This window comes from Typopeltis vanoorti, chromosome 8 (assembly GCF_054136105.1).
Source record: "Typopeltis vanoorti isolate ZY-2024b chromosome 8, IOZ_Tvanoo_1.0, whole genome shotgun sequence".
NCBI classification, from domain to species: Eukaryota; Metazoa; Arthropoda; class Arachnida; order Uropygi; family Thelyphonidae; genus Typopeltis; species Typopeltis vanoorti.
The window spans coordinates 43,129,738-43,151,616 of record NC_143556.1 but is presented as its reverse complement, the minus strand read 5'-3'; the positions used below and the strand labels follow the sequence as shown (position 1 = coordinate 43,151,616).

Here is a 21,879-nt window from a genome sequence, read left to right as displayed (position 1 = left end):
AGTAATTTTATAAACTTGGTTTTAATCCTTTTTCCCAAGTAAGCAAACAGACAAGTAAGTCAAGTTTGCACCTGAACATAGTTCAGGTCTGAGGCGACTCATGGTAAAGTTGGAGTAAGCTCTGATCACTTTCCCTTTGTATCTCCCTTAATGCAAAACACATCCCCTTGCAGAAATGTATGATGCTATGCATTAAAGGAAAAGGCCACTACCCAGACCGGTTTCGACCTTTGTATAGGGGAAGCGGGTTCTAAAAATAAGATGATCCCGAACGATTGCCCAACTCAGCATTGTTCCACTCAGTGACAGGCTCACCACTTCACCGAGAAGACCTTCTCAGCATTATCTCTACCCAGTGGCAGGCTCACCCCACCACCAAGCAGAGCCATAATCTCAGCGGTGGCCCCACTAAGAGACAGCCAAAAACCTACCCTTAAGCAGAGCCTCTCAGAGCCAGACCCAAACTGGTTTCGACCTTTGTATAGGTGAAGCGGGCTCTAAAAATAAGACGATCTCGAAAGGTCTCCCAACTCAGTGTTGTTCCACTCAGTGACAGGCTCACCCTGTCACTGAGAAGAACTTCTCAGCATTAGCTCCACCCAGCGGGAGGCTCACCCCACCACCAAGCAGAGCCATAATCTCAGCAGTGGCCCCACTCAGAGATAGGCAAAAACCTACCCCTAAGCAGAACCTCTCAGAGCCAGACCCAAACCAGTTTCGACCTTTATTGGATGTTCAAGTACAGGTCAAACTCCAAAAACTCAGTGTTGTTCTCCTCAGTAACAGGTTCACCCTGCCACTGAGAAGAACTCTCAGAACCGGTTGGCTCTATACCATGGCAGGCTCACCCCACCACCGAGCATAGCCCCTCATTTGCTCATATGTCATCTGAGGGGTAACAGCAACAGCCGTGCCTCAGTTAACTTCACGGGCTACAGCATTGCCATTCATTACCCATCCCACCCAGGACCATGGTGACAGCAACAGCTGAGCCTCAGTTAAAACTTCATGGACTACAGCATTGCCATTCATCACCCAAACTTCCAACTGGTTTTGACCTTTATTGACGTCTCATCACTGGGAGCCAGACCCAGAGATGCCAAGGTTGAAGTAATGCAGAGCTTTTAAATTTTACCTAAACAAGTGGCCACAAGGTGCTTTGACCTTATTAAATAAAAATCTCAGGATGAGAGAAAGATGTAGAAAGTTTTTTTTTTTTTTTTTTTTTTTTTACCTTGGGTATACTATATGTCAAAGATACCAAGTTATTTTATAAACTTGATTTTAATCCTTTTTCCCAAGTAAGCAAACAGACAAGCTTACTTGGGAAAGTCAAGTTTGCGCCTGAACATAGTTCTGGTTTGAAGCAACTCGTGGTAAAGGGAGTAAGCTCTGATCACTTCCCTTAGTATCTCCCTTAATGCAAAGCACATTTTGAACTTATTAAATAAAAATCTCAGGATGAGAGAAAGATGTAGAAAGTTTTTTTTTTTTTACCTTGGGTATACTGTACGTTAAAAATACCAAGTAATTTTATAAGCTTGGATTAAATCCTTTTTCCTGGGTAAGCAAACAGACAAGTAAGTCAAGTTTGTGCCTGAACATAGTTCAGGTCTGAGGCAGCTTGTGGTAGAGGTGGAGTAAGCTTGACAAACCTGACTTACTTGTTTGTTTGTTTATAAAATCATTTGGTATCTTTAATGTATAGTATACCCACGGGAAAAAAAACAACAAAAACTTTAAACATATAATTTCTTTTGCCTGATAAATGAAATGAGAATTTACTTACAAATACTATAGATTTTGCTTACTATAACATGAGCATAATTTATGGAGAGGACAAAAGAATTGGTTATAACATTCAAAATATTAACACAAGAAAGAGTCAAACAACATGAGTCCTACTTTCATGTATCTCATTGCATATAAGCGGGAGACAACACTATTAAAGTTCCAAGAAGCTGCATCACATATAGTTGTATAATTAAAAATAATAATAATAATAAATTAAATAAAAAAATAATAAATAAGGAAAGGTAATTATTATGGGTGATTTTAATTATGGTGGTATAGATTAGAATGAAAAGATAGCATTTGGGAATAAAGAAAATGGATTTCTCAAGGTTTTTGAGAGATAAAATACAAGAGGAACAGGAAAACAGCAGGAGCAGAGGTGGATAGGGAGACATGGCAGGGGAGAGTGGATGTTGAAAGTCAATGTGTGTATGAAGATGGAGTATATTGCTATGTGGGTGGGGAAGTTGAGACTGATTGGACAGTTGTGATGGGGAAATCATAATATTTCCTCATCACAACTATTGGATATATTGGATAGGACTGGTTATAGACCTAAAAATGAATTACTGTGTTTATTTACAAATGCCAGAAGTACAGAAATAAGGGAGATGAGAAATGGTTTCACTGATTGAGTTTATTCACTCCAAAATCATTGAAATAAGTGAAACATGGTTGAATGAAATGATATTCTAACAGGAACAGAAATGGAAGGATAAAGTATTTTTTGCAGAATAAAAAGCACAAGAAGGGGAGGAGAGGTGTTGCTGATGATAGTAGGGAAATTATGTCCACATAAGGTAGACATGAAAGAGGAAAATAGTAGCAATGGTTATGAGGCAGTGTGGTATAATGTGGAGGTGTTGACAGGAAGACATATTTAATTGGATATTACTGTAGGCATTGTTGAGAATGGTGATGAAGAAATGTATAAACAACCTGGATTAGTGAACAAAGGAAGAGTAACTATTATGGGTGATTTTAATTATGGCAGTATACGAGAGTTATTTGAAAAGTTTGGTAAATTTCCAATAGATGGCAACACAATTCATTCATTCATACCAGTGTCGGCATGTATCATCTTTTTCATGACACCTGTCAAAATTTTAGTCATATGCAACTCATAGTTCTCATTTGGCAAACATTTAAAATTACCATGTTTGCATTTTTCATAAAAATGGAGAAAAACAAGTTTTGTGCAGTGATAAAACACTTTTATTTGAAGAAGTGGACGGCCACGCAGATCAAAGCCAATTTAGATGCAGTTCATGGGGACTCTGCACCAGCATTAAAGACTATTTATTTTTGGATAAATAAGTTTAAACATGGTCATAAAGTCCATTGAAGATAAGTGTGCTCCAGACTCCCAACTGGTATCACTACGAAGGAAATGATTGACAAAATCCATGGTATCATTAGGGAAGACTGCCGAGTGAAAGTGCATGAGATTGCTGAGATTGTAGGCATCTCAATTGAACGGGTGTATAATATCCTGCACAAAAAAATTGCACATGAAAAAGCTGTGTGCAAATGGAAGACTGCTGTTAGATTTACATTCAACAGTGAACTTGATGCAGTTATATGAGGAGTTTATTCTGTCCAAACACTGAAGTAATCGTATTTCATAGTAGGACGAAATTGCAAACACATGATCAACAAAACATAGCTATACATGAGGTTGAGTAAAAATGTTAAAAAGTTGGTTTTCCAGATGCTCCATGAAGTAATCAGGTAAAAGGTGCGATAGGATTACCCATGGTTGTTTCTTCTTTTTGCTGATACAGTGTGTTCTGCTATGTGAATTTTCCTACATTAATGGTAAATTTAAACAATTTACCATCCTTGGGAAAATCATTTTATAAAAATAAGAAATTCTTGGAGATGTATATTTGTAAATAGACCACAATCTCAGCATCTGCAAATGAATATCTTTAATATTCTCCTTGAAGTCAATATTATTTTTAATATAAGAGTTAGTTTGGGCAGTGAGGTTTTGAAGGGTATTTAAGTAAATGATAAGTAGGGGAACTGATGCATTCAACTATTGGCCATAGTGAATAACCAGATTTGTGTACCTTTTGGAAGGCCATAGATACGTGGGCAACAAGCATGATGAATTGCATTTCAACAGTGTTAGCATCTTTTTTTTTAGGATCTCAAATTAAATCTAAAACAGCATTGACTTTAAGGAGAAAATTAAAGATATTCATTTTCTGGACTCTGAAATTATGCAGAAAAGAAATATTATCTTATGTAGGGTCTGCAGTCTTAAAAAGTTTAAAGAAATACTGACTCACATTAAAAGTGAAGATATTAAGTAGGAACTTGATGATTCAGGAATGTGTGTGAACAGAGCTAATCCCACTTGAAATGTTCCCTCTAAAGACAATTAGAGAAATTGCTAAATAAAATAAGTGACAAGTATGATTTACATATAATTTGTTTTTATAGTATGTTCAAAAATTATTCACTATAAATTAGAATTCTGAAAGCAAAAATTTTGTGCACACATGGTCACTAGACATGTGTGCTCCTTTTTTTTTTTTTCACTGGCATGTATGTGCACACATAACACATACACGCCAGTAAAAAAAAAAGAAGCGCACATGTCTAGTGACCATGTGTGCACAAAATGTTAGCTTTCAGAATTCTAATTTATAGTGAATAATTTTTGAACATACTATAAAAACAAATTATATGTAAATCATACTTGTCACTTATTTTATTTAGCAATTTCTCTAATTGTCTTCACTCCAATATTACTCTAATCTATTCCAACTTAATACATTCTAATTAGTTACTTTTAACCTGTGGTATGTGGGTGAACTGATACTGACATCAGCAAGTTGTACAGGCATGTTTGTTTAATAGAGTGTCTACTTTCTAAACAGTGTAGTCACTTGTAATTGTGCAAACAGTGGTGGATTTTTGTAGCTATGTGGATTTTGTAGATATGTAGTATTATTACAATACCCCCCCCCTTGCAATTGAGGATACACATAAGTAATTTGTTGATGATTATGAGCTCTCCTTCAGCATCCAGAGAACTAATAGTTCTACCTGGAATATGTACTTTACTAAAATGATCACTTAACAATTCAGCTATTTCTTGTGCACCAGACACCTTTTCTACTTTTGCATTAACCTAGTTTATTCTTCCACGGTTAGACTCTTACTTCTGACATAGCTATAAAATTCTTTCTGATTTCCTTTGACCTGTTCACCTAACTTCATTTTTTTTTATAATCTGATTTCACCAATCCCACGATGAACATCACTCTCCTAGTATTGTCTATAGCACTCCAGAATCTCATCACTAATCTTCAGATAGCTGATGCAAGTTTTTGGCTCTATGGTAGGTTTTTTGCATGTCACTTGGCAGAGTCTATGCTTTTGCAGGTGTTGTCTGGTGGAACCACTGCTGAGTATCCTTTAGTAATCCACATGAGGAAAAATGAGTTAGAAATAGCCTTTTGGGTCATGCATTGCAATTATAGTGATCTGCCGAATCACTTCATATTTGAAAGCCATTCCTGTATTTATACAGCCAAACCAGTGTGGGTAATGACCCTTCCCATAGTGCATAGCAATATGCACATCAAAAAAGGAAGTGTGATTTGCATTATAGGATACTAAGGCAATTGATGTGAAGTGAAGTTTCTGTATACAATAGTCATGAACATACTTCACGCCAGTGCTTTTTTGGTATGGCATACTAGTAACATGTGTCATATATGCAGATCATTTTATTCAACTTTTCCTACTGGTATACCAGAAGAAAAAGTATTTTTAAAATGCATAATATGCATTTAAAAATTTTAAAAATACATTTATGCAGATGTACATAAACATCATGTGTGCAGTGTATATGCAAAATACGTGATCATATTTATCACTGTGTGTTCTAAGAATGCTGCTGGTCAGTAATTGTCAATAATGTTGATCACAGTGGTAGGAGCAAAGGATCTTTTGGGGTTCGATAAAAGGTTTATTGTGGATGCCTGTCTGGCTGGAGCCATGATTTTGAAAATAGCAGGGCTGATTGGTTTCTCAAAAAGGTGAGATATCCTGGGTGTTTAATCAGTGGAAAAATAATCAACATTCCTTCTCTAAGAGGTGTAACTGTGGTCCTAAACAGTTTATCAGGGACAAGATCACTATTGTCTGAGAAGGTTTGTATGGACAAAGAGAACTTTCTGTGTGCAGCAGTTGACCGAAGCATTTAATAAAGGCTGTTTCTGACATATCTCACTGAACTATCTGCAGGTAATTGAAGAGGATCAGTATTGGCAGTCACATGCCTATACAGAAACCATGCTATTAAATAAAAGTTTCTAATTCAGCAGCCAGTGTGTGTATAATTTAGTTGCAAACTGTACTGCAAGTATAATCATTCAGTGTTTTGTTATTAATTTATTTAGTTTATTCAGTTTGATTGTAATACATAAATACAATATATGAATTAAACTAATGGTGACAACAGTTGCTAGCGTTAATTTTTATTTATTTTTTTATTGTATTCTTTTGTAGTCTTTGTTAAAAAAACATGAAGCCCTTATGGCTGATTTGGAAGCATTTGGGAACACCATTCTAGTTTTGCGTGGGCAAGCTCAAGAATGCAGGGTAAGTAAAAATTAAATCCCTTGTATGGTCAATATGATGGTACACAAATTTTTCTTTTCTGGAAAGAGAATGAGCAAGTTGATTGAGGCTTTAAATATGAGGAGTGAGCAAGAAAGTGATTTGGTAGTTGTAGTGAAAAGAAATTATTTGACTGTAGAATGTGAGAATGGGTATTAAGAGTTTATTGAGAAGAGAATAAGATAACAGTGTGGTTGTAAAGGTAGTCAGTATGTTGCTTATGTATGATTGTGATAAGTTGCATGTAAGTAAAGATCATGAATAGTATGCTAGCTGAGCTGTAGGAGTGCAGTTTGACAACAGGTGGGATGAGTTTTACAGTTGGATGTAATTGTATAAGAGTAATGAACTGCATTTAAATAGATTTGGTGTGAGTTAACTAAAGAGGCTGTTTCTCAAAGGGGGGAGAATGACAGAGATGAACAGAAATCTGAATAAGTGATAATGTGAAAAAACATGAAAGAAGATTTCCAGCCTGGTTGACAAAGTGGTTAGCATATCCACTCTCCAGCCAAAAAGGCTGCTGGTTCGAATCCCATTGTGGGCATAGATGTTTGTCTGTGAAAATATTGGCAATGGTAGTTCGCTGTAGTTGGTGGATTGAGTGGTGGAGACGGACAGTTGTAGAATAGGTGTCCTCCATTGATGAGCCTTTGGACTCCTCGGAGGCATCAAGTAATAATAATTTTTTTGCCAGCTTGGTTGGCCGAGTAGTTAGCGTATCTGCTCTCCAGCCCAAAGGTTGCGGATTCGAATCTCACCATGGGCATGGATGTTTGTGATCGTCTGTGAAAATACTAGTGGTGGTAGGCAGTAGATGGCGTTGGTGTAGATGATGCAGTTCACTATAGTTGGTGGATTGAGTAGTGGAGACGGAGAGTTGTAGAGTAGGTGCTCTCCATTGATGAACCTTTGGACTCCTCGGAGGCATCAAGTAATAATAATTTTTTTCCCAGCTTGGTTGGCTGAGTGGTTAGTGTAACTGCTCTCCAGCCAAATGCTGCAGATTTGAATCCCACCATGGGTATGGATGTTTGTGATCATCTGTGAAAATACTAGTGGTGGTAGGCAGTAGATGGCATTGATGTAGATGATGCGGTTCACTGTAGTTGGTGGATTAAGTAGTGGAGACAGAGAATTGTAGAGTAGGTGCCCTCTCTCGATGAGCCTTTGGACTCCTTGGAGGTGTCACATAATAATAATAATAAGAAGAAAATACAAGAAAGTGAAGAAATGCTTTCAGATAGTGAGGTGAGTAGTGTGAGAGTGGAATGAAAGAAGAGGAATGTGAGAGGGAAAGTGAAATGGGTAGAGAGGGAAAAATGAAAATGGTGAATGCTAGAAGCAAGTGGACTGATTATAGACCTATGCAGTGGTGGCCCGTGAAGCTTTAAGTGGGGGTGCTGCCTATACAAAATAATTTAAAAAAAATTTTTTTTCCCTAATTAGTAACCAATTTATTAATAAATAAATCTACAGATTTATTTATTAATAAATTGGTTACTAATTAGGGGAAAAAATTTTTTTAAAAAATTATTTTGTATAGGCAGAACCCCCACTTAAAGCTTCATGGGTCGCCACTGGACCTATCAATAAATACTATATTTGATTATGAATGTTAGATATATCAGAAATAAAGGGAGGGTGAAATTAGTATTATTATTATATTATTACAGGGTCATAGACTCATCATGGGAGACTTATGCTAACCACAATTGCTGATCATACTTCTCTTTAAACTCATCCAATGACAGAGCACTCAGTCCCAACTCTCCACATAAAAATTTAGTTCATATGCCCTTGCTCTAATCACACACTTGCCCATCCAGGGGTAACCCCTTGTTCTCTCCCATCCATTTAATATGTGACTGGATGGGAGAGAACAAGGGATGCTAGAAACAGCTTTTACTCTCTAAAATCCTTTTTTAGTAATTAATCTCTTTTTCATCTATCAGCTATACTTTATAATGTACAAATCTGTTCTCCTTATAAGAATCACTTTACAGACCTGTCCACATTTTAGTTACTTGCCATTGCATTCTGTCCACCACTTCCACTTCACCAGGAAACCCAAGTCATTAAATCTATACACAGAAGCCTAGATGTGCTCATAACCAATACTTATAAAAAGGGATAATAACATACTCATCTGTACTTATCAATGTGTTTCTTACAGCTAAATGATCCTTTTAAATGTTCCACCCAGCTTTGCAGTATTCCTCTGAAATTAAATTTCCTGTCACCCTCAATTATAAATCATCCTTAAAGCTCTAGATAGAATGGTGCTGCACAATATTGATGCAGCACCATCCCATCCCATCCCATCCCATCCCATCCCACCTACATTATACATAGCTTTCAGTCTCTTACCCAAAGTGAATAACCTTCCACTTTGCCACATTAAACAGGTGACCATTATTCTTTGTCCACACTGTCAGTGTCTACATGTCATCCTGCCAGACTTTTTAATTTTTTGTGTTTAACTGTTGCCCTCCCTAATTTAGCATCACTGTAAACAAATGGATATTCCTTCTCAAAGCATTCCAGGTATCATAATGGAAAAATTGAACATAAGTGCCCAAGTATAGAGCCCTATAGGACACGCACACATCACTGGTCACCCCCCTCGTCTCTTTAATTCATCTTCAGCATATACTAATCTCTCTCTCTCTCTCTCTCTCTCTCTGATGTCAGTCCTTATTCTCTTCTTCTTCTTCTTCTTATTATTATTATTACATGACACCTCCAAGAGTCCAAAAACTCATCGAGAGAAAGCACCCACTCTGCAACTCTCCATCTCCACCACTCAATTCATCAACTACAGTGAACCACATCATCTACACTAGTGCCATCTACTGGCGACCACCATCGCTAGTATTTTCACAGACAATCACAAACATCTATGCCCAATGCAGGATTTGAACGCGCAGCCCTTTGGCTGAAGAGTGGATATGCTAACCACTTGCCCAACCCCGGTGTACTTTATATTCATCCCTATTTTCCCCAAGTTTATGGAATACAATTTCATGCTGTATCCTGTCAATGCTTTTTCAAAGTCTAGAAGTATCAGTTTAGCCATTACTCTTATCCAACTTAATTCTCTGTTACTTTATTCCAGAAAATGAGTAAATTTTTAAGTTAAGACCCTTTTGCAAAGCCATGCTGATCTTATACAATATCATATTCCACTCCATCCATCCATAAATTACTGGATCTTGCTTAGCAACCAATCTTGAGATACTAATTTGCTATATCTTTCTTAGAACTTCCTTTATGCAGCAGGACTATCTTGCTCTCTTTAGGACTCTGCTATTGCTGAAACTGAAAATAAACAGTCTGGTTAGGGGGCCCCCTGCTATTTCTTGCACTTTCCTATAAAGCACAAGTTGATATCTTATCTATCAAATCCTGTGGCTATATTCCCATTGAGATTTAATATCAGGCACTGCTTTATGTTGTCCATCTGGATGATTCATACTCACAAAATGATCACTCAGTTAAAAATAAAAATAGAAATAAAAAATCATTACTCAGAAAAAGAGTTGTTTCACCATGAAATTGAAAGAAGTCTGTGATTTTCTTTGGTCTGCTTCTACATTTCTTTTAGGTGGATCCTGCCTACAAAAGTTTTTTTAAATCTATAGTACATTTGTACTATACATTTATTAACTAGCAGTTCAGTGTTGCAAAGTGTAAGGTTTTGAGATTTGATAAGCAACGATGGGATGCAAAGTATATACTTGGTGGGGAAACTTTAAAGAAAGTAGAGGAGATGAGAGATCTCGGAGTAATGGTGAACAAGGACATGAAATTCAGGTGCCACATTGTCCGAGTGGTGAAGTCGTCACATTAGATAATGGCAATGATGCAGAGGACCCTGACAAGCAGAAATATAGAGGTTATGATGCCATTGTATAAGGCTTTGATCATGCCTCATATGGATTATTGTGCACAGATTTGTTTGCTGGGTTTTCATGATGATGATGATGAGGATATGTTGGAAAGGGTTCCAGAGAAAATTCACAGAGGTGGTCAGTGGTCTTTGGAATGTGAAGTATGAGGACAGATTGAGAGAATGTAAGTTACTGTCTCGTGAATAGGAGGAAGATGTGGGGGGGGGGGATATGATTGAGACATATAAACTGCTCAGGTGTTGCTATCAGATTGACATGGAAGAGATTTTTCATAGAATGGGAGATGGAATAGAACAAGATGCCATCACTCTAAACTGTATAAGACGGATGTGAGCAGAGGAGTGAGGAGTGGAGAGTGGTTGGTGAGTGGAATGCATTGCCTGAGTGTGTTGTGAAGTAGATGCATTGAATCAGTTTAAAGCATGGTTCAGTGAGCTTTGTGTGTGTGTAATAGCGTGTACCTCCTACAGTGAGTCTGATTCCATGGAGGTCAGATGTTAATAATAATAATAATAATAATAATTTATTATTATTATTATTATTACCATAAGACCCCATGGAGTCAAAGACTCATCTAGGAGGTCCCTTTGTCATACACATGGCTCATCATACTGTACCTTAAACACATTCAAATTCTCTGCAAACTCATTATTCTCAGGCAAGGCATTCTAATCATTCACAACTCTGCGTGCAAAAAACCTGCTTCTCACTTCCTTGTTCACACTCTACTTATACAACTTTCAGGGACGAGCTCTTGCTCTCCTCTGATCTTCCACCATTTTCTGTAAAACCTCTTCAACATTGATCCTATAACAAACCCTTCCTTACTAACTTGTATGTTTCTATCATATCACCCCATTCTCCTCCTATTCACCAGACTGCAAATTGCATCTTCTCAACCTTTCCTCATATTCAATCAGTTTTTAGTGCTAAGTAGTCAAAAAGAGCAGCATGGTTCTCAGAGTTAAGGTACAGTAATGCCAGCAAAGGAAAGCTATAAAGTTAGCTAAGGAAACCTTGAGCTAGAACAGATTGAACAGTGGGGGATTCCAGGTTGAATACCTTTTTACAAGGGATACCAGATTTTACAAAAATACATATTCCTTCATTTTTGCAGAATGTGTCATGCAAGATGTAGTAATAACAGTTGAAGTGTGCTCTGGTCGTGAAAGATGCCATTTGGGATTCCAATTCTTGTAGATAAACTTATACGTTGATTACACGTGACTTTAAAATTTTCAGGAAATGACAATGTATACTAAAATATTAAAAAACTTTAATACATACCTTCCAATATTTCGGCAATGCTATATTGCCATCTTGTGGAAACATAAAACTATGATATTTGCATTCAGGCACTAACAACAAGCAAATGAGGCTGAAGAAGGCAACTTGCATTGGTCCTAGAGTCCTAATGGGTTAAATTGGGTTGTCTTGGTTGTTGGGCTGATGTCCTAAGGATGCAAGCTTCCCAAATTTGGGAATCTAGGACTCTAGGATCAATGCCGGTTGCCTTCTTCAGCCTCATATGCTTTTTATTAGTGATTGCATGCACATATCATAGTTTTATGTTCCCAGAAATGGCAATGTAAGATTGCTGAAATATTGGAAGGTATTGATTAAAGTTAAATTTGGAAGCTTGCACCCATATTATTATCTGAGGAATAATAATAATAATTATAATGCTATCAAAAGACTCATTCTAGGAAGTCCAAATGTCAAAAACACCCTGGAGCTGGCTCATAACAGCTCATGCAATCCATATATTAAATTTCCAACAACCCTGCGAGCCAATTGGTAAATCAACAATGGCTATAAACTGTAGAGCAGCATGCACTTCGAATCACAATTATTATTATTATTATTATAATTATTATTCAGGCCTCCATGGAGTCAAAAGACTCATCGAGGGGAGGCCCTCCCCTGAGAAACACAAAGTCTATCACACCACTCCTTAAACTCATTGACTGTTCTCACTCTCACCACTCCATCAGGCAATGCATTCCATGGTTCAACCACTCCTCACCCTCTTGTAAACAGTTTCCTTTCATAACTTCCAGTGATGGCCTCTTGTCATCACTCCTTTCCGTTATTCAACCAAGCGAAAGAACTCCCGCGTGTCTAGATGGCTAGAAACATTTTGGCAATAAGTTTGTATATGGTTACAGAAAATCCAGCACCGGCACACTTATTTCAACACCCTTTGTGCTTCCCTTTACCTATCTCTTTCCTCACAAGGTAAACTGAAAAGGGATTATGACCACTAGCAATTTCACAGGTATATTATTATTCAACAAACATTCATTTAATTTTGCCTGAACTTCTTAAAGTAACATTTCCATGCTGGACATCTGCAAAAGATTTTGGATTTCTAGAATTGTCATGAAAATAATAAGGTTGTAATGGAGTATTAAGAGCATTAAGAAAGAATTAAAAACTAATATAATTCTTACAATATTTCATCTGTCATTGAGATATCTTCAGGAAGTACAAAGTAATACTTGTAATGTACAAAGAAGGCAACAATACTAAATGAAGCAAGTGGATATGATCTTAAATTTTTATCGGGGCGGGGGTATACCCAGTGGTGAGCTATAAGGGGCTTGTGCGAGCCCTCTGTTAAATTTTTCTGAAATTTGCGAGCCCCTTGTTCTTCTTCTTTACTTTTTATTTAAAAAAGAAAACCATCATTTTTTGAAATATATTAATCCATGAACTCGTTCGGCAACCTAACAAAAATTAGTTCTATTCGGCAGTGTATATAGATTATTTGGAATTATTGTTTCAACTCCTCTATAACGAAAGTTTGAAAATAAATATGCAATCGTATGGTAAAACCACTAGACAATCAGATGTTCGTAAAACTGTCATCAGCGGGTTGTTCCACTGGACATTAGTTCTGTGTTTAACAGTTGTTTGTGTTTAAAATTTAAAAATAATAATAAATTTAAAAACTGTATATTCAGCTAATTTTATTTTTATAATTGTAAAAGTATTTTTACCCATGAAACATGAAAAGACAGTGAAATTTATTATATTAATTTTTTTGGGGAAAAAAAATAATGAAAAGTGATTCTGCTGATTCTACTGCTGTTGAAAATAAAGTCAAAGATGAAATTTGAAGATGATACGTACATTGATTCAATGAATATGCAGCAAGTTAGAGGAGAAAAAGATAATTTACCTGATTGCTGGAATGAGAATCAAGCATCGCATTTCTAAGCGCAGTGTATATAAGTGGTTAGAAGTTAAAAATGGTAAATTAGGATGTCGTGTTTGCTCAAAATATAAAAACTTAAGTGTTGAAGGAGAAAAAAATTGTTTTATCATCAAAGGAATTGGTAGAAATGAAAATGGAACCAAATGGAAAGACTACAGACTCAAGAACTGCATGTTTTCGTAAAAAGTTATCCAAACATAATGAATCATTTACTCATAATAAAATCATAAAACTAAATGATGAATGTAGCAAATCTATATTACCAAATTTAATTGACAAACTAAATGAAAAAGAAATTTTGATAACGTCAAAAATGTTTAATTCTGTTTATAGTTTGGTGAAGAGAAATCGACCTATGTCTCTGATTTGCCAGATTTAATCGAGCTCCAAATTAAAAATGGTATTGTTCTAGGATTATCATTGAATTCTAGATTCTCATGAATTAGAATAGTTGAACATATTTTTAAACAAATAAAATTAGAAATATTCTCCAAAATAATAGGAAAAAAAATGCAAAATTTCTATAATAGCAGATGAATTGATAATGTTGTCAATTCGTCTGCTATTATAGAAAAAAAATTTTTTTAGTTATTCACATACAAGTTGAGCATTTTGTAGATCCATTCGAAAGCAAAATGTATACATGCTACTTTAAATTCATATGGATTTTCTGATAACAATTTAAAAAATCATCTTATTGCAGTTTGTTCTGATGGAGCTAGTGTCATGCCAGGAAACAAATCAGGTGTTGCAATCAAACTTCTACAAAAATTTCCTGACATTGTAATTTGGCATTGCGTAGTTCATCGTTTACAATTAGCATTAGACGATTCGATAAAAAACATTAAAGAAATAAATCATTTTGAAATATTTATGGATAAATTATATGCGTTTCATCATCAATCACCAAAACATCAACGAGAATTAAATACGATTGCAAAAGACCTTGGTATCGAAATTTTAAAGATTGGCCGTGTGTTTGGACCACTATGGGCTGCTTGCCGTTTACAAACGGCTCTTGCTGTGTGGAGAAATTACCCAGCTTTATGCAAGCATTTTGCATCGAACGATAAAATATAAGGGCTTTTTAAACCGACTTCTCAATTTGAATTTTTAAAAGATCTAGCATTAATGATTGATATCCTACACGAATTATCATATCTGTCAGAAGCTCTACAAAGTCACAATATAAGTATTATAAGGGGCTAACTCCTTAATCATGCAAACAATTAATGCAAGTAATGATTTTAAAAATTCTGTAGGTTGTTGTGAATCTAAAATTGATACTATGTTAAAATCAAAACAATTTGAAGGAATAGCAATTGAAAGCAAAATCAGAATTCACAAACTACTGCGAGAAACATTACTAAACCCTCTTATAATGTCTTTAAAGGATAGATTAATGCAGCAAAGAAATTTTAAACTTAAAAATGAAAATTATGAGGATTTGGAAGATGAAGAACTCAGAAACATTTTAAAGGTATGTTATTATCCTGAAACATGAAGTATGGAAGAAGTTATGTGTCCATGGTTAGAAGGAAAAAAAAGATAAGACCTTTAAATTTTATTTTGAAATATGAAATTAAAATTAATGATTTTAGAGATTTAGTGGAAATGGTTTTGACTGGAAAGTTACAAAACGAAATTCCGAGCACGGTGAAAAAAGCCAAAACGATTATTGCAACAATTGCAGTTTGCAGCGCTGAAGCTGAACGAGCTTTTAGTGTGATGAATAACATCACAACGATGAAGAGATCTTCTCTCACAATGACATATTTCGGATTTAATGACAATATGTATAAATGAGAAACCCTTGAATGAATTTAATCCGAATCCCTATGTCAAATCTTTTCTAGAAAATCATTGCTCGGCTATAGATCCTCCTAGAAGAACACGAGACGTGAAGGAGGAAATAAGGTGTGGCAGCTGTTGTCATAAGTATTTCCTTAAAGTAATTGTTTGTAAATGTTGACCTGTAAAGGAGAGAATTTTTTCTGGGTAAATGTGCACCAGACAGTGAGATTTTTTGTTTTTTTTTTCATGTAAAATCATTTCATAGTTTCGAAAGTGATTTTATTAAATAAAATATTATAGTTACTGTTACTACCGTTTAACAAATAAGAATTCACTTTTGGTAGTCTCATATAAATAAATAGGACTATAAAATAATATCCCTTGATTGGTACCATTGATTATCACTTGAAGTATAAAAACAAAAGAGAAATATAACGTATTTCAATATTATTGTGTTTAGATAATATTTATGTATTATTTATAGATTGTTTGTCATAAAAACTTCTGTTGCAAACAAAACAAATATATTTTGTTTATAAACATCCCGTGAATATCCATTAGCATTCACAAACATCCCGCCGTGGGAATGGATGTTTGTGATTGTCTCTGGAAATAATAGTGAAGTTTTTTTTTTTTTTTTTTTGCTCGTTAAAATTTCCATAGCTCACCACCGGGTATACCCTCTATGAGTGTTTGTCGGAGACGCAAGTTATTAATTGGAATTGATGAGGATTAAGGTTTCCTAAATTTTGAGATTTTTTCACATCTGTATTTATTTAAATTCGATTGATTTTTGCATATTCCAAAAAACAGACCTCCTTTTTTAAATTTAATATTATGGAGCATGGTAGTTTTTTTTCCCAGAAGATCCTGTGAGTGGTATCAAGTAATACCAGATTGACCATATTGTGATTGCTGATATGTTTTGTGTTCATCTAATGCAGTGGCTGATTGACCTGTCTCTCTGAAGAATGCCAACTTGCAGGAACGGGGAACTTTATATACTCTAGGCACAGAGAGAGAAAGAGAGAGAGAGAGAGAGGTGGGAGATGATATTTAGTGGAATGGATAAGGGTAGCAAGTTTACAGCAGGCTTAAAATCTGTGCAGAGATTGCATTTTTGTAAGGAACAGGGTATATTTTTGGATATACTGAAGATGTAGGGATGCTGATGGCATTCCTGAAATTCTTCTGATTTTGTTGAAAAGGGTGGTGGTGGGAAAGTCTGTGAATGTTTCTGCCTGTGTGAGTGGGTTTTCTGTACACCATTAAAGCGAGGTTACCGTTCATAAGGTGTGTGTCACTAAGGTGTCTAAAAAGGGTCAACTGTTGTTAACTTTCTTTTCCATTGTGGACTGTTGAGGTGACAGGTAAGGGAGTCTAATGTGTCTGTGCCATGAAACAACACAGAAAACATATCTTAGCCAGAAAGGTTTGAGGGGAGTTGAGTCTATGGATTGTTTCTCAAAATTTTCAATGTAAAAATGAGCGAGTAGAAAATCCATAGCAATTCCCTCTCTCTCTTTTATAAATTTTGTTCTTACAAGAAAAATATTCAGAATTGATGACAAAGTAAAAGAGATCTCTTCCTCTGTCACCTTAATAGTTCACATCCAAAAATTCACTTTATGTGGAAAAGAAAACTAACAATAGTTTACTCTCTCTAGACACATTAGTGACACACCTGCTGAATGGTAACCTCTCCTTCATGGTATACAGAAAATCCATTCACACACCTTCTCACCACCATCCCTCTCAACAATATTTCGTCATTAAAACTCTAACCAATGCACCCTACAACCTTTCTTTCAACAAACACAATCACATACACAACATCTTCCTGTCCCTTGGCTGCAGTTACTACAGAATTAAACAAAATAATCAATCCTCTCACCAATAGATGACCATCTCTTCAGAAGGATTTTAGGAATTCCATCACCATCCCCTACAACTAGGGCTACATTTTAAAAAATAGCCAGGTCTTTAAAAAAAAATGCAACCTCTGCACAGCTTTTAAAAGTCCCACCAGAAACTTGCCACCCTTATCTGTTCAACTAAAGATCAGTTCACTCCTCCCTCAGTGCCTGGAGTATACAAATGCCCTGCTCTTGCAAGTTGACATGCTTCAGGCAGATAGGTAGATCAGCTGCTGTCTGGATACACAACTCATAGGATCCTCTGCATTAAAACAACCAAAACTCCATCACACTAAATTTAAAAAAGTATGTTTTTGGAATCTAGAGCTCCACTCAGAAATCAATCAAATTTAACCCTTTAACTGCTGATTTTATATTCTAGTGACATTATCCCATGTGCTGAGTTAATTTTATTTTTATGCAACCATTCAAACACTGCCAACAGTATATATATGGGCTCAGCACAGCAGGCATGTATTTTTGAGCCTGTAATAATACGTTCTCATCAGTTAAAGGGTTAAATAAATACAGTTGCAAGAAACTTCCCAAAATTTGGGAAACATTAATCCTCAGAGATCCCAATTTACAACTTAGGCCTCCAAACACACATAGCAGGTGTCCCCCTAGATAGAACTTTTGGATCATATAAATGTGTTTCATTCAGTATTGTTGCCTTCATGTGTATGTTACAAGTGTTAGTTTGTACTCATCACACTGATTGAGACAAAATGTTGGCATAATTAAAATAGTTTTTAATTTTTAATAGTTTCATAGTGCTGTTAATACTCTATTTCCAATATAATGTCCACTGAGCACTAATAGGGATGTTTATTAGGATGCTTGCTAATAATGCAATTTGTTTATATTGAAGTTGTAATTATCACAAAGTAGGATGTGCCATTTTTTCACTCTCTCTCTTTTTTTTTTTAAATGAGCAAGTTCCAGTTGTTAGAACTTTACCAGCACACCCCTGTACATAAGATACATGTAACAGTACCTGAAACTCTGGTGCACTTACCTCTCTCTATTAACCAGATGATTCTGATAGAATGATGATGATATCGACAATTAATCAGAGGTCATCTAATTATTAAGTACAGTAGAAGTGAACTGTAACTAGTTCAGCATATCACAAAAAAAAGTGACTTTTTCACAAATGCAAATGTTTTTGTACATGGGGCAAGAGCACAATAATCTTGAATACAGAACTATTTTTATTTCTAATGAAAGTACTATTTAGTTATCTTTATTGTACAGTAGTCTCTTATTACAGCTAGACTTACCATAATCTCAGACTGCATGGAGGTTTACCTCCAAGCTTCAATGGAGTCTGAATTACTCATTACAGGAAGTCGAACACAAGACCACAATAACTATCATTCCTTGCCTCGAATAGATTGAATGTTAAAGCACTCATCCTGACTCATTTCACAAATTCACCTTCTGCCAAGCAAAAAATTTTCTTTTCACTTCCTTACTCACATGATTTTTTATATGTTCAAGGGATGACCTCTTGATCTTGCATCATCCATTATCTTGTGCAGTGATCTCCCTGTAACTGAGCTGGTTGGGCCATTATGATTATGCAGTATAAAGTCTCTCCCAGCCAACAATTGGTCTGTTTCAACAAATGGGGTTCTGGTGGGATGTGTATTGCTGTCTTAAACATATATCCTACCTAGCTGTGAGGAATTTGCAACTAGCCAGACGTCTAGTTGCAAATACTGTCTGAGGTAGTTATCCCTCAAAAACTCAAGAAACTCATTTTCTTTACTTCCAGTTGCTATCTCATCATTCCAGTCTATATTGCTATAATTAAAATCGCCCATAAGGATCACCCTTTTCTTATTTGCTTGTCTAATTTGATGATACATTTCATTATCACCACCATCCACATTACCTGGTCTATAACAACATCCAACCAAGTATTTGATTCCATTCACCTCTATCTCACACCATACTGCCTCAAAACCACTGGCACTATTTCTCTCTTGCATCTCTACACAACTCTTTCTCTATCATCAATAGCACTCTCCCCACCCCTTTCCCCCTTCTATCCTCACAAAACACATCATACCCTTCCATCTCTATTCCTGTCAGGATATCATCCCCTTCCAACCATGTCTCACTTATTCCAACAATCTTTGGGTGAACAGACGCAATTAGTGCAACCATTTCATCTGCCTTGCCTCTTATACTTCTATAAGAAGTATAAGAAGCTCTCACCTCCTCTTGGAGCATCCACCTTTCTCACGCTGTGTACCCCTATCCACCCTGTGCCTCCCCATTTCCCTGCTCCTCTTGCACATCCATCCTCTCATTTTATATACTCATACCACTGACTACCTCATTCATAACCACTTCTTCAATCTCTCCTGTCTTACTCTCCTGCTCTTCCACATCACTTCCCACTTCATCTGATTCATTCTCTCTCACTCTACTCACTTCTCTACCTTCCAGCAGCAGTCTCTCCAAGCGACTCACACCATGTCCACTCAAATGCAGTCCATCACTCCAATACAGTTCACCTGTTCCTTCAAACTCATTCCACACATTAACAAACTGTATTCCCGTCTCCTCACACATTTCAGCCAGCATATCATTCATAATCCTTGCTCTCCACCTCATCTCACCACAGTCATACCTAGGCAACATGCTGACTATCCTTCCTGTCACACTATTCTTTTTTATCCTTCTAAGCAGCCTCCTGATATCCATTCTGACTTGCTCTTTGTCCTGTCAAATCATTTGTGCCGATTAATACCATCAACTCCTTTGCTCGTTACCTCATCGTATCCAGTGCCTCAGTCACTCTACTCATTTTACCACTGGAAAAAATACCTTGTGCATCCTATCATCCAGCACACCTTTAATAATGGAGTTGCCATATAACGGCACTCGCTCATCTTTCGTTAACTCTTTCGTGCCATCATGATTAGTTTTAATAGTTTTTACTTGAATTTTCTTAATTTCATTCCGCATCCATTTCATCTTTTTCCTCATCTAATCCATTTCAACTTCTGAATCTCACATCACATTCTCTCTATCATTCAATCTTTCTAATTTTCTAACTCTCGATACCCTCTTCTCACTTTCACTCTCATTCATCCTTCTGTGCTTCCGTACTTTTGGTCCAACATGCGTCCAACTTTCGCTATCATTCATTCTGTCGATTTTTTCCACTTTTCCTCCATCACCAGTTTCATTCGTTCTCTCAATTTCGTTTTCTTCTGCCACTCTCTCCTTACTTTCATCGTTTTTTAACATCCGTTAGTGTTTTAAATCACTTGTTTTCTTTTTTACTGATTTTTCAACATTCTTTCGCCTCTCTTTCGGACGTGCATCCATTTTCCCCACAACATTCTGTCAACACTTTCTGTCATCAATTTCATATTTGCATTCATCAATTCCTCGTTCAGGTCACACTTCGCACACACATTCCTTCCATCTGCCCTAAACATCCACAAATCATTTATGTAATCGAAAGAATACATATGACACACCTCACACTTAACGAAAAAACTGAAGTCTAAATTAAATTCATGGAATGACGAAGCTGCCACCACGTTATTTCCTCTGCCAGTTACTTTAAGGTCTAATAATATCAAATTGGTAATTAAGTTTAGGCAAACGAAAATCCCCCACACTAATAATACTGGTAGCGCACAACTTTTACAGCAGCTCTTACTCAAAGAAATATTCATATATACTTAATTATTCCAAGAATACTTATCTCAATCTGGAGCTCTTCTTACACATGTCCAGCATGCTTGATTCACGAGTGCCCTTATTATCATAAAGTATTTACGTATATATACATGAGACTTATTTTCTGTAACAGTACAAGGATTCAGTACAAAATGCAGAGTACTTAATTCTCTATAAATATAATTATACATTTTTTTAAACTGATTAAATATCCATCGTATGGATTGGCATGAATGTGCATACAGTTCACTATACGATACTGTAATACAACTCACAGTTCAATAGTAATAATAATAATGGAATGATTTTATATTAATTACATAATTTTTCTTCATTTTGTCTTTTGTGTTTTTCTTTCAATTTTTTTTTTTTTTATAGATTCTATATTTAATTACAGATATTTTACTTCTCTACAAAAATTCAGTACACAAGTTACTGAGTACGTTCTTTTTGATACTTTTTTTTGTTTGGGTGGCATTTTTGCTTTCTTACTCGAAGCTTCTGCAGAGCTAATAATAACAATAATAATAAATCTTGTTGATATTTTGGGGGAGATATGTTTTTATGAATTTTTCCATTTTTTGTTGTATTTTTCATATTGTTTTGTTATTTTTGATGGCATCTGCATTTGTATGATTGTGTTTCATGCTAGGGTTGTTCATTCAGAAAACATAAACAGAAAGGATATGCAAGTAGCGTGAGTGACATGTGTACATAACCCACACACGGAGTTCCCAGATTCCATTCCAAGTGTAATCTTAGACAGGGCTCCCTATGTACCACTAACTTAGTCTCACCCCAGGGATGACCTGACAGAGTAAACAGCAGAAGGACTACTCGTTAGCTGTTTGGTAATCTTCCAACAGACATGGTACCATTGGATTTAGTGGTT

At 36.0% G+C, this 21,879-nt stretch overlaps 1 protein-coding gene across 3 annotated transcripts in view; it reads left to right on the top strand.

Annotated features, from left to right (window-relative positions):
- LOC150103955 (spectrin alpha chain-like) overlaps window positions 1-21,879 on the top strand; it is an 850,682-nt gene that overhangs the window by 415,403 nt on the left and 413,400 nt on the right. For all 3 annotated transcript variants that reach the window (XM_090397194.1, XM_090397195.1, XM_090397193.1), the window contains exon 23: window positions 6,325-6,417. In XM_090397194.1, coding sequence (XP_090253320.1) covers window positions 6,325-6,417 — 93 coding nt within the window. The remainder of the gene's footprint in view (window positions 1-6,324; window positions 6,418-21,879) is intronic.